At 38.4% G+C, this 13,272-nt stretch overlaps 5 protein-coding genes across 5 annotated transcripts; 3 read left to right on the forward strand and 2 right to left on the reverse strand. All coding sequences in view use genetic code 12, as the record gives it.

Moving 5' to 3' along the window:
• On the reverse strand, window positions 1-709 carry CORT_0E00320 (plasma membrane protein; the record flags this gene model as incomplete). The annotated part of the gene is made up of 1 exon (XM_003869707.2): window positions 1-709. A coding segment is annotated over one exon (709 nt), but the record flags the coding sequence as incomplete, so codon positions are not given.
• Window positions 710-5,523: 4,814 nt separating this feature from the next.
• On the forward strand, window positions 5,524-6,489 carry CORT_0E00330 (hypothetical protein; the record flags this gene model as incomplete). Its single annotated transcript, XM_003869708.1, has 1 exon — window positions 5,524-6,489. The coding sequence occupies one exon, from the start codon at window positions 5,524-5,526 to the stop codon at window positions 6,487-6,489; it is 966 nt and encodes a 321-aa protein (XP_003869757.1).
• A 1,057-nt stretch (window positions 6,490-7,546) lies between these two features.
• CORT_0E00350 (hypothetical protein) lies at window positions 7,547-9,925 on the reverse strand (the record flags this gene model as incomplete). The annotated part of the gene is made up of 1 exon (XM_003869709.1): window positions 7,547-9,925. One exon carries the CDS (start codon window positions 9,923-9,925, stop codon window positions 7,547-7,549), a length of 2,379 nt encoding a protein of 792 aa, XP_003869758.1.
• Window positions 9,926-10,063: 138 nt separating this feature from the next.
• On the forward strand, window positions 10,064-10,837 carry CORT_0E00360 (hypothetical protein; the record flags this gene model as incomplete). The annotated part of the gene is made up of 2 exons (XM_003869710.1): window positions 10,064-10,074; window positions 10,141-10,837. The coding sequence occupies 2 exons, from the start codon at window positions 10,064-10,066 to the stop codon at window positions 10,835-10,837; spliced, it is 708 nt and encodes a 235-aa protein (XP_003869759.1).
• A 166-nt stretch (window positions 10,838-11,003) lies between these two features.
• Window positions 11,004-13,271, forward strand: CORT_0E00370 (Hca4 protein; the record flags this gene model as incomplete). The annotated part of the gene is made up of 1 exon (XM_003869711.1): window positions 11,004-13,271. One exon carries the CDS (start codon window positions 11,004-11,006, stop codon window positions 13,269-13,271), a length of 2,268 nt encoding a protein of 755 aa, XP_003869760.1.
• Between the last annotated feature and the right edge of the window lies 1 nt (window position 13,272).

The raw sequence follows: 13,272 nt of genomic DNA on the forward strand, positions 1-13,272 counted from the left end.
GACCATACCAAAAGCAAATGCACCACTCGAATCGTGCCGAGGCCAGGTCATTGTCATTGTACATGAAAGCACCAAAACAAGCAGCTAGAACAATTGCAACCACCAACCAGATTATCTTTGAACTGAAACTCAAAAAGTACAAATTGGATAACCTTCCCTTCCCAAATATAACAGTATTGTGAACTGGATCCAACAAGCTTGGACGGGTTCCAAATATAAAACTAACACCAAAGTCACAACAACATGAGAAAAAGACAAATGCTATAAAGATTCCCACCATACTAAGATGCACACCGTGGAAGTTTTTTGTATTGAAGATGGAGACAAATATGATTCCAAGTTGCCCGATGATGGCAAGAATAATGCTTGCAATGGCCAATCTTGGTTGGTGATAGCTAATGTAGGGTTGTATTCTGTTGGTCTTTCTGAGGAAATAGCCAGATATCAAAGTGCCAACAAAGAAGATGGCTTGAAAGCCAGCACAACTTATAAAAAGCGGTTGGAGATTCGTGGCACCGATATCTGATAAGTAAACTGGGTTCTGATATTCTCCATTCATGAACGAGTAAATAGGTCTTCCTTGTACACCCCAACATATGAGCAAAGCAATCAACATGCCCCACCAAACGACTAATGCAACAATTGGGATTAAGTAGTAGTGGACAACTTGGAATCTGACTCTGGGTTTCTTTGTTTTCGATTCAGACATGGTGGTTGTGAGAGAGTGTTTGCTAGTGGTGTAGGCTCTCTTTGATTTACAAACTTTCAAGAGATTCTTTTGATGTATTATTTACCTCTTCCATTGCATATTGACACAAAATCTCGAGTTAGAAGAGCAATCGGAAGAGGCTAATAATGACGTAAGTTAAGGGCAGGCAAAGATTGTTTTCATGACTCCATTCATGTCATAGATTTACATTCATTGGTGTGTCCAGCAAGGCTCAACCCTTCTACAGCGCATTTATTAAAGTCATTCACGTCAATAACACTTCCTTGACGTTGTTGTCAAGTAGGTTGTGGCAGTGCAAAAACGAAAAAAAGAAATTGAAAAAGAATAATATTAGACACAACGTTGAACGATCACGCGAGTAGAGAGAGTACACACCAGGTTGGGGTGAAGGCTTATTTTGTCAAAGTCGTAACTTTCCTGTGCCGAATCATATATCGTGTAGCTGTAGTGCCAAAACTTTGTAGGAAGAACAGGGCTCAGAGTGGCAGCCAGCCATTTCAAACTGAAATTCTCGGATGTACACAAAAGAAATAAATCCGTGTTTCGGTAATAAAAATTTTGTCCCTTGAAATAAAACCGCCGCAACTGTTGCAATCCTCTTTTCGCGTTTCAATTGGTACCGTGGACTGAGTGGCTCATCATTTGTGCAGAATACAAATTTCTGAATAGCTCCCGCTCTACTTGCGAGTGTATAATGTAACTACAAGGTTAGTTTTAGGGCGCGTACTAGTTTGATGGGGTGTTCTTTCTAGGAGGGACATGTGCTATTGCCGACAACTTTTCAGGGCTGTATATGTAGTTGCGTGATTAAATATGTAGTGAAGTAACGATAAACAAAGAACTTTTTATCCTATAGCGTGTTCTGGGCTCTTTGGAAAACAATAATTATAGCGGGTTGTTATGTAGGTAATCGCGTACAATTTTTTAGTAAAGATGGATAGCTGGGTTAGATATTTCAAAAGGATGATTATCCTATATTGAGAAGTTTTCCTTATTTTGGTGCAAATTTGTAGAAATGGTTCAACCACTTCGAGACCAGGAAGGTCTACAAAATTAGAAACCACAGGTGTGACATAACCCACCCAACATTCATGGTGTTAATGAGGTGGTATTAATACCATTTGTTGGATAGGTTCATTGCCAATTCTTTTCGCGTGACTATCATAAACACCTCCCAAAAAGGTTGCAAATCCGAACAAGTCAGAGAAAAATATAAACAAAATAACCAGAGCCGACATGATAGAGTATTGTCAATCACGTCTGTGGTATGAAGTAGAGCTCCCAAGTTGCTAGAATTGACCTTATAGATTGAATATATGGTCCTTCAACGATGCTATGACGTTGTGTGATTGACCTTTATTGTGTAGTAAGTACGTTAATGCATCGATCCAAGTATTTCACCTAGTGAACAAATGCTACTCTTTCCCACCCCGTTTTCACTTTTCCTGGCTTTTGATTACTAAAGCGTCCTACAATCGTCGCAAAAATCAAACCGAGGTTTGTTTGTGACAACGTAAATGTGCCAAAATTAGGCGGATCTAAGGTTATGACCGCATTGGACCTACATTTTGGGGGGGGGGGGGGGGGGAAATAATTATTTTGTAGCGAATATGTAAGAGGCAATAACTTCAGTACATTGAGGTTTGCAAAAGTAATTTGGATCGGACCATTTTATTATAGAGTAAAGCTTGTTTCTGGGAAACCTAGATTCTTGTTTCCTACGAAAGTGAAATGAAATCTTTTAAACGTTTCGGTAGTGCACTCGTGTACAGAAAAGAAAAGTCTAAATACAAGTTATACAATACAAAAATAGGTATCAATTGAACTTTGGCGTAATTCTTTGCTTCAATCACTCCTTTCCCAATAGGAAGTCAATGGGGATAGAAAGTCTTCATGAATATAGCGGGCACATCATTATACTGTGTGCCATGAATGTGCAACGACCATCTCAGCACTCGGGCATTCTTTCTCACAACGGAAATCAACACAAAGCAAAATTACTCGTAACGCATGCCATGGGGCGCATATTTACATTTTCACATTTGTACAACTTTGAGAAAGTTCTGGCCCAATTTCTCAGCACTGAAAGAGTTTGCAAAAGGTGATACGTAATGAGAAAAGTGTGTACCAAGTTGCAAGTGCGTCTTCTACTTTTGGATAACTATATAAACAACTGTCAAGGATCACCCAAAGTGCACGCCACTTGTGATACCCTTTCCAGCTGTATCTATTACTACTCTTTACAGGCGCTGTTGAGGTCACCCTATGTAGGGTTATCTATTACAGCATACTATTGCGGGTGAAAGCACACACCTGTGTACAAATAATATTACACAAAAATGGATGCGTAACTGTAAATCTCATGACTGTATTTTTTGCCACAATTGCACGACCCTTTACAAACCATCGCTAAATCATTTCCCCATGTTGTAATGGGTTCTGAATCACCATAGATATCCCTCCCAAAGGCTTAACAAATTCCTGGAAGAAGGTAAGAGGATAGCTTTATTTAATCAGTAGTAACTAAAGCACAAGTGTGCTGTGTGTGTCACCGGAAATAGTAAAGATATAAATTGGTGCCGTTCATTTTAACCCGCGTGTACAACAGCACCTCTTAGAGGAAGGGGAATTTCATCAAAGTGAAAATTTGATGACCTTTGCAAGAACACAAAGATTAAACTAACATAATACTTATCCTCTCTTTGTACAATGTCTATGGGTTTCCCTTAGTTTGAGAAATTTTACCCGCTGGAAAAGATTTCAAAGGCAATGCAGCTTTTTGGTGTTGCAAATCTGTAAAAGTCACACTTTACTTTTTATCATTGTCTCGTGGATTTTACCTCTATCGAATCGATTGTTTCTGTAAAGTCTAATTTAATGAAACCAAAATGAAAATAAGCAAAATCCTATGTTTGCTATGAAATTAGTCTCTATTGTCGCATTACTTTTTGTCGTCATAAGTAATGTCGGGAAAGTTTTTCAGACACTATTGCCACTGACATTACGCAACATCCACTGCACACGCTACACCCAGCTCGATAAGTACATATGGAGGCGGTTTCTGGGATGTATCACTGCCATGCCCCCTTATCTCCTCTGCAAAAAAGCCTTCAGACACTAAAGTTTACTTCTTAGCCTTCTATTGTCGTCTAAGCAAAATACACCTCTTATGTAATATATTACATAAGCCAATTTAGACACAAAAGAAAGAGAATTGTGCTGAAATCATTTTGCGTCAATAACGAAAATGAGAATATTAGACGACACACAAAATGCACGATACAAGACAAAACCCGAAGAAAATTTGTGATGACAATACAAAATAAAAAAGGTGAAACACTGTACAATCGTTGGAATGCAAACCTAATATATATACTTGTTGGGTAAAAAAAAGGAGAGAGGGAAAGCAACGTTTGGCAAAGGAAATCTCCAACCCGCAAAGGGGTACACATTCCAGCGCGTTTGCCATACATAGCGACTTAGAGAAGCTCTCCAATGGAGTACGCGGAAAGGGATGTTACTCGTTTCAACCGTACCTGCTAACCTTTTATTCTTTAAGCCTCTACACAATTAATTTTTTTTTCTCTTTCCGTTAAATTGTCAGCGCTAAAATTTACAATGCACTGATGACAATAGAAACTGCATTTAGTAGTAAAGGAGACCACAAAATTTGAAAGGGAAAGGAAACGAATCGATAAAATTAGAGAAAGTGAGGAGGAGGTGACGAAGAAGAGGAGAAGTGAACACTATGAAGAGGAGAGCACGGGAAGAGCGTTGCTTTGAGTGACCAAAATACTGTTGCTGACAGAGAGAGTAAGGCGTAGATCTACACAGTTGTTCAGTCAGTTCGGTGTTAACACAGTCTATTCTATATTATGTGTCGATTTATTTGTTCTGGCGGCTAAGAAAAAATAGCAGAATCGAAATAACAATAAATCAAACTGAGATTAAAATTAGAATCAAAAGGCAAATGCGGGTGTAAAAGAAAGAAACTCCATAGAGATGACTATTACGCACTATGTTACATACATTTACTTTTCCGTCTCCCATGTACATTGTTTGTTGCATTAATTGCAATTATTTTTGTGTGTTGAAATGTTACTCTCCTTTTTTTACTTGTTGCTTTTCCTTTTGATATGTAATATACCCTAATAAAAAGTTTTCGCTTTCTTTTTTAAGTTTTCTTTTTCTTGATATTATCATTTGTACTATTAGTGCTGCACAGTGAGTTGTTTCTTGCAATTTTTCTTTACCTTTTGACTGAGAGGAGATGGCTTACATGATTATGTTATCTAGGGTGAAGGAAATTCAGGAAATACAGCGTTCACTCATACGACTGGGAATAGTAGTCATATTGCGATTTAGCTAATGTACATTGTTTTCAAAAAAGTTGTCTGTTTCCCTCACTAGTTTTAACCTTTTACTAAGCAGCGTGTATATAATAAATTTAGTTGTACTTGATGGTAAATCAAAGTAGTACAAAAGAAAGCATGAACTTTGTGTGAGTGATGTGTTGTTATTTGCATACTACTTAATCTTCAGTAAATTAAAATTTTAATTTATGCAACAGATGTTGAGTTGGATTGAGTTACAAAACCAAAAGAATAATACAGCAAAAAGCCAATAAAGAAAGAGAGAGACTGCAAAATAAAAAGATATGCATTGTACAGTATATATAGTGTATATATATTATACATATCATATTCCCAAAAACTAGCTCACTAGATTCGATTTTATTCCTTTTCTTCAAATATCATCATCAAGACAGAGTCCACAATTAGAGTCCTATCACAATGATTTCAAACGCCTATATCGATGGATACATAGAGCTCGCGTGGAGAATAGTATCGACATCACCACAACGAGCTCCATCGAGCTACACTCAAATGATGAAACTATATAACCACTTCAGAACCAAACATGCCACCTTCCTCAAGGAGTTGATCATCAATTCTCAGCTATCACCCACCAATTTGATAATTTCATTGTATTACCTCTACAAGTATTACCACCAGAATACAATAATATCCACCAGATTGGAAAAAGCTGAAGGTGGAGGTTCAAATGAAATGGAGATGGACTCAATGCATATTTACTTGATCGTCACATCCATAATATTGTCAAACAAGTGCTACGATGATCAATCATACACGCTAAAGACTTGGGCTATTATCATCAATAACACTTGTAAAACCAGCTGTGCTGGTTCATTCAACGTTGACTTACAGTTGCTCAATTCGATGGAAGCCTACTTTTTGAGCTCACTTGATTACAAGATATCATTTAATGGTATAACTAATGACGATTCCTTCTGGTCGTTATTTGAATATAAAGGTGATGTGGTCAACATTGACGAAACCACCTCGTCAATGTTCAAATCTTTGGCTGGATATAGTGCTGCAGAGATTGACGTTTCAACGCCAATCGTCACACAACAATACAACGAACTAAATCAACAACCATACCAGCAACCATATCAACAACCATATCAACAACTGGCATTGTTTATTAATCCAATAACACCACCACCACCATTAACCTGTTCTTGTTCACCACTTTATAATCAACCACAACAATGGTCGTCTTTGAATTATCCATTGACACCGGCACCTTCCCAATACGATTACAACTACAACAACTATCAACAACAATGTTATCCACAAGCAAAATATGTGCTTCCAAGTGAATGCTACGCAACATACAAGCCAGTGTACAATTCGTTGCTCAATACGTATACACTGACACAACTTTATTATTAATGGGTAATTCATTTCAAAAGGTTAAAAAAAATTGGGTTTATTCAATTATTCAGGCTCGTTTATAGAGATTTAAAAAAGGGGTTCATTTTTAACTTACTACTGTAGATTCCGACAATGTGTTGAGTCTGTATAGCTTTGTGGAAAAGACCTATTCAGGTTTAGAAACATACTTGCCCTTAGCGTACCAAGTACTCTATCAATTTCACATTTTGCACCTGACAAAGATTTGTTTTGGCGTGCGCACGCACCTTCACGAGGTAGTGTCCCAAAAATCTGCATTTTCTCATGCGAGTCATTCTTTGAAGGTGTATTTCTAGTTCAAGACCAGCAATAGTGGGTACAACATTGGGATTACAATTCATGGAGGAACCAAAAACTGCCGACAGTGTTTCATATGTGGGGAAATTTACCATCAAGTAGCAAGGGATTGAATGCTCTCTTCCATTGCGCTGTGGAGGCCCAGGGTGCAGTCCCAGAACGGCCTCATTTGTGAGCAATTTCGTACGCTTTTTGCTATGGCTTTGATGGCGGGTGTTTAACATGTTTTACATGTAATCAACATTACTGGAAGATAATATATAATGCAAAAAGCTAACAATGAGGAAGAAGTGGTCAGTGATAAATAGTGTGAAAACCCAATTTGCAAACAGCAATTTTGTTTCAATTCAATATACGCATAGCTCGATTATCGCGTCCTCGTAAGTCGCTAAAATAATCGAGCTTGTATTTCATCAGTCAATATTGGAAATATGATGGAACTTGGACACCTTATGTTTCATTGTGAATTGTGTGATAAGAGCTGATAATGCTATCAGTTGCGTTTAGCAAGAACTGGAACTTTGTCCCACTGTGAATACTGATTTTAAATAAACATTTTTGTAAATGTCTGTATAGGTTTTTATAAACCGTAGAATCAACCTCGTCAATACAGACACTCTTTTTACATTGTTAGACAATGTTGAAGTTTGGGAGAGTTCATCTTATGATTGATACTGAACTTTTGCCGACAAATGAAAAAGCAAGTATTTTAGTCTCTAATGTCAATTGACACTATATATCATCTAAATAAGGTTTCTTCTATAGCATATATCCTAACTGAAGTGTCTTTGCTACCGACTCCCAAGAGTAACTTATTGTCTGTTATTTGGCTACTAAAACTCACCTTCTCTACTCTATCAGCTGGAGTTATAGTTTCATCAAATGACACAATCGGTTTGAAATCATTACCATCAGTAGAGTATACACAAATCTGACCGCTTTCGAGACCCAATGCAATAATGCTCAGTTCAATGGATACTTTGCCTTTGAATATTGACACAGATGTAATGGCCTCGCTCAATTTCAAACTATTCACGAGCACCACTTTTTCTTTTTTGATTTCCCATAATTTCATTTGCTTATCACGTGAAACAGTGACAAAAGAATTGGCATTTGGTAACCAAGAACAATCCCAGATAATCCTTGAGTGTGGCTTGGTATTAAGCTCGACTAATTTGAATTCTGCCTTGTTCTCATCTATAAGCTCCCATAAGGAAAATTGCCTGTCTCTGGAAACTGCCAACAAGTATTTACCATCAGGAGAAAATTTGAGACTTGAGATGGTCAAATTGTGCCCAGCAAGAACTTGCTTCGATTGTTGATAGTCATTGTTCACAACAAATATTCGTATCACAGCATGTTTGGCATTGTTTGATTTACATGAAGTTGCGATAAGCTTTCCATTGGGAAAAGTTGAACAACAAGTCACTTCATACCCATGGCCGTAAAGTTTCTCAATCTCCGTTGCAAGACTGTTTCTTTGTAAGTATGATTCCGTAGGTGGCACAGTTATGTCCTCATCTACCTTGTGGACAAGCTCCCCAATCAGTTCGTCATTTTTTGTTTCCTCTTCCACCTGCGCATCAGCCTTGTTTGACAACCCCAACACTGGTAATGTGGCAAACTCAGGAAGTTTCTCATTGTCGTCGTTAATCTCAATACCTCCCAAAGACTTCAAGTGTTGTCTTATAGATTCAGTGAGCTCGAATACACGTAAGATCTTTTCATCACCACCAGACACAAACTTGGTCTTTGTAATGTTATCGCAGCATATCATGTCGTAACCATGTATCTGGGGCCTAGATATTTCATGCCATGTAGTCATTTGGTCTCTTATCCATGGTGCGTAAAGTCTAGTAGTTTGGTCAAGTGATGTAACCATAAAATATTCACCTCCAATGGACCATCTCAAATCTGTAATTGCACCAACGGCACCAGTAACACCAATGGTCTCTTTAAAATACTTCGCATCGTTCGAAACCGACTTATACGCTCTTATGGCACCTGTTTTACCCGTAGCGACAACATATTCCTCATTAGTGCTATCATCGATAAACCACAAACACGACCAGAACCCACCAGAGGCCCCTGTAGCCGTTGATGCTCCTTTAATAGACATTTCACCTAGCCTACTTGTGCACACCCAAATTCCCGATTCTGTATCCATCTCCCAAATCATCAATGCAGTATCGGCAGTGGATGTTAACAATTGTAATTTGGACTCAGCATTCTCTGATTGGTATTTGCAAGAAGGGTGCCATTGGATACCACTAATCCAATCATCATGACCCATAATTAATGCCTCAAAACTGAATGCTGCTCTTTTATCACCACCAAAGTTGAATTTGTATTGTTTGTTGGATAGCAATGTTAATTTTGTAGGATCCTCATCGGTGTTGTCAATAGATTCATTCAACTTCAATCTCCATAGCCTAACATACCTATCTTGTGAGCCACTTGCTAAGATGTAGTCCCTGTATTTCGATTTAGTGACAAATTGGAGAGTTTTGACCCAATCCTCGTGACCAGTTAATTCAGCACTCTTGTCGACATTTATAATTGGCTCCTGTGTGGCTTGAAAAGAATAAATGTAAATATTATTGGTGGTTCCTCCAATTGCAAGAATGTAATTTTCTTCCTCATTGGTTTGCTGAATTGCTAACGACAAAGGATAAAAATTGGACTTGACTTTGAATTTGTGGCTCAACTTGAATCCCTCTCCATTATAGACCCATATTATTATGTTTTGATCAGCTCCGCCCGTAACAAAAATCTTTTCATTCACTTCTGCAATGCATGTCACGGAATTTTCATGGCCATGAAGCGACTGATGGTGTTTATAAACATCACCACTTTTCTCCCACACATTTACGATATGATCTTCTCCAATAGATATCAAAAATTCACTGCTGGGCAAAAATTTAACTCCTGTAACCTCTTTTGTATGCTTCTTTAAAGTATAGTATACTCCGCGGTGCGTTTCATCCAAAGGGTTCCAAATGGCAACGGTTGTGCCTGCACCAAATGCGATGATTTTGTGATGTAGGTTGTAATCAGAGACATAATTTTGTTTATTAGCCCCAATAAATATGGCCTCTTGGGTAACGGGGAGTGACATCTCGTGAAATTTGGTTAATTTTACCTCTAGCGCCCTGTTTGAATCTTTTGCAAATTTTTTGCAATGAGTTTTTGGAGTTTTTTTATGTCACAAAGTGCTGATCAACAAACAGTCGACTCTTCCAATTAGCCCCAGAGAATGGTGTCAGCGTATGTATCATGGGACAACCACAGGTACGATTTAACCTTCAACCCATTTTACTAACTGCTTCCCAGTGTTATACTTGTTCAAAATGCAACTCCCGATACAATAATACAAGTTCAAGACCAACTTGCCAACGACTTGCCCATGAAGAAAGGCAAGTGGAACTTTGCTTTTCGAATCTTCAAAAACAATCCGTATGCAATTCCTAGAGAAATTGCTGACCAGGAAGTACAGAATCCTGAGTCGAAATTTATGTATACATTGTCTCCCTCATACCTACCCGGAAGCACGTTCACTTTAATAAACGGAAGGTCTGTTGGTGTATTTAGTAGCACAATACAAGAGGAGGCTAAGGAACTTGGTTTACAGACAGAGTGTATTCCAGATCCTCATTTAGATTTAGGGGCTACAACAGGGTTAAACGATCCATTTGATGTTCTTGCTAACCAAAAGTTGCAAAGCTTATGGACTCAGAAGCAAATGATCAAGGGAGATGGCGGGCAAATTTACGAGTTAGAGAATGGAAACTTGTGCATCAGGACGTCCAATGTTTTTCTACATGGAAGTTTCAAAGGATTGCTCATTCAAGTTGAAGTTAGTGAAAAGAGCTTTAGTATGAAGAATGTGACAGTTTCTGAGCTCATTCTGAATATCTTGAAAAAGTATGGGATTGCTGGGGGTAATGTTTGCAGTGATGTTTTGGATGTACATTCAAGTGATAGGTATGGGGATTTGTGTTGGCAGTATTCGAGGATCCTCGATTTCTAGAACTTCACACATTAAAGCTTTTTAGTGATTATGCAGATGCTGGTGAATAGTTTGTAGAGTCGTCTCTAGTATCAAGTTCATAGCGATGAGTTAAGGCATCCTGTACACAAAAAAAAATATTCTCAGTGTTCATCTCCTTAGTCAAGTGAAGTACATCAGACCCAACATGAAACGCCATTCAAAAAGTGCCTCCAAGAGTAATAAACGTGAAGGAAGAAAAGAAAGACGCCAAAAGGAAGAGGGGGAACTTAAACAGCTCAAAGAGAGAATTGAAAACTATGATCCCAAAGTAGACGAAGAAGCGATGCAACAATTTAGTGATCTACCAATCACACAGAATACTCTAAGAGGACTCAAGGAATCTGCATTCATTTCATTAACTGATATTCAAAAAAAGACAATTCCTATAGCCTTGAAAGGGCATGATTTGATGGGAACTGCCAGAACTGGGTCTGGTAAAACCTTGGCTTTTCTCATTCCTGTAATTGAGCTTTTGATCAAGAATGACATTACCGAGTACGATGGATTGGCCGCGTTGATTGTATCCCCCACAAGAGAACTTGCAGTACAGATTTTTGAAGTCTTGGCCAAAATTGGTAAATACAATTCATTTTCTGCAGGTTTAGTCACTGGTGGGAAGGATGTACAATATGAAAAGGAAAGGATATCAAGAATGAATATCTTGGTTGGAACTCCTGGACGTATCTCGCAGCATTTAAATGAAGCTGTAGGGATGGAGACATCCAACTTGCAGGTTTTAGTTTTAGATGAAGCAGATAGATGTCTCGATATGGGGTTTAAAAAGCAAATTGATAACATTATAAGTCACTTGCCACCAACAAGACAAACCTTACTATTTTCAGCCACCACTACAGACAGTGTTCGAGATTTGGCCCGGTTGTCCTTGACGAATCCAAAGAGAATAGGCACTTCCTCGGACCAAGATGTGTCTGCAATTCCCGAATCATTGGATCAGTATTATGTTAGGGTACCGTTAGAAGAAAAGTTGGATGTCTTGTGGTCCTTTATCAAATCACATTTAAAGAGCAAGATCTTGGTCTTCTTTTCATCCTCAAAGCAAGTGCAATATACCTATGAATCATTCCGTACGCTTCAACCCGGTATTTCGCTTTTGAAGCTTTATGGACGTAATAAGCAAACGTCGAGATTGGAAACAACAATGAAATTTGCCCAGGCTCAGCATGTCTGTCTTTTTGCAACTGATATCGTAGCTAGAGGTTTAGATTTTCCAGCAATAGATTGGGTTATTCAAGTTGATTGTCCCGAGGATGTGGCAACCTATGTTCACCGAGTGGGGAGATCAGCAAGATTTGGAAGGCAGGGTAAATCCTTACTCATGCTAACACCAACTGAAGAGGAGGGTTTTTTGCAAAGGCTCAAGGCTCAAAATATTGAACCAAAGTTGATGAATATTAAACAAAAGAGTAAGAAATCAATAAGACCGCAATTGCAATCTTTATGCTTCAAAGATCCAGTGATGAAGAATTTAGGACAACGAGCATTTATTGCTTACTTTAAATCTGTACATATACAAAAGGACAAGGAGGTGTTTAATGTCGAAGCGTTGCCAGCTGAGGCGTATGCGTCATCATTGGGTCTTCCTGGGGCACCTAAGATCAAAATCAAAGGAGGTTCTGCTAGTAAGGAGAAAAAGAACGAGTCGAGAAAATTGCTTGCTTTGTCGAAAAGTGATGCTGACGGTGAGGTTGAGGAAAAGCCTTCTAAAGTCAAGACTAAATACGATCGAATGTTTGAGAGAAAGAATCAAACGATATTGTCAGATCATTATTTGAACTTGACAAACAGCAAAGCAAATGGAAAAGAGGATGAAGAGGAAGAGGACTTCATGACAGTGAAGCGACAAGATCATGAATTGAAAGATGAAGATTTACCTGATTTGCTGTTGCCAGTGTCCAAGAGACAAGCAAAGAAAGCACTTTCCAAAAAGGCATCAATAGCAGAGAAGGGCAACCCAACAAAATTGAAGTTTGACGATGATGGCGTAGCACATCCAATATACGAATTGGAGGGTGAAGAAGATTTTATCAAAGCTGGTGATGCAAAGAAACAAAAAGAGGACTTCCTTACCAAAGAGCAAGAATTGATGAAGGTTACAGATGCTGCTGATAAAGAGGTGGAAAGACAAAAACGTCAAGAAAAGAAGAGAAAGAGGAAGGAAGCAGAGAGAAGAATGAGGGAGGAAGAGGAACATTACTCTGAAAGTGAAGAAGATATTCCGGACTTGGAGCGTGATATGGAGCTTGATGACAAAAAGCCATCTACAAGAGATACCACCTGGTTTAAAGATGAACCGGAAGCTAAGAGACAAAAGAAGGATGAGTTTATTGAAATTGATGAGCCAGAAACTTTGGAGGATCTTGAATCATTGGCAGCTAAGTTAATTAGTAACTAGG

This window comes from Candida orthopsilosis, assembly GCF_000315875.1.
Source record: "Candida orthopsilosis Co 90-125, chromosome 5 draft sequence".
NCBI classification, from domain to species: Eukaryota; Fungi; Ascomycota; class Pichiomycetes; order Serinales; family Debaryomycetaceae; genus Lodderomyces; species Lodderomyces orthopsilosis.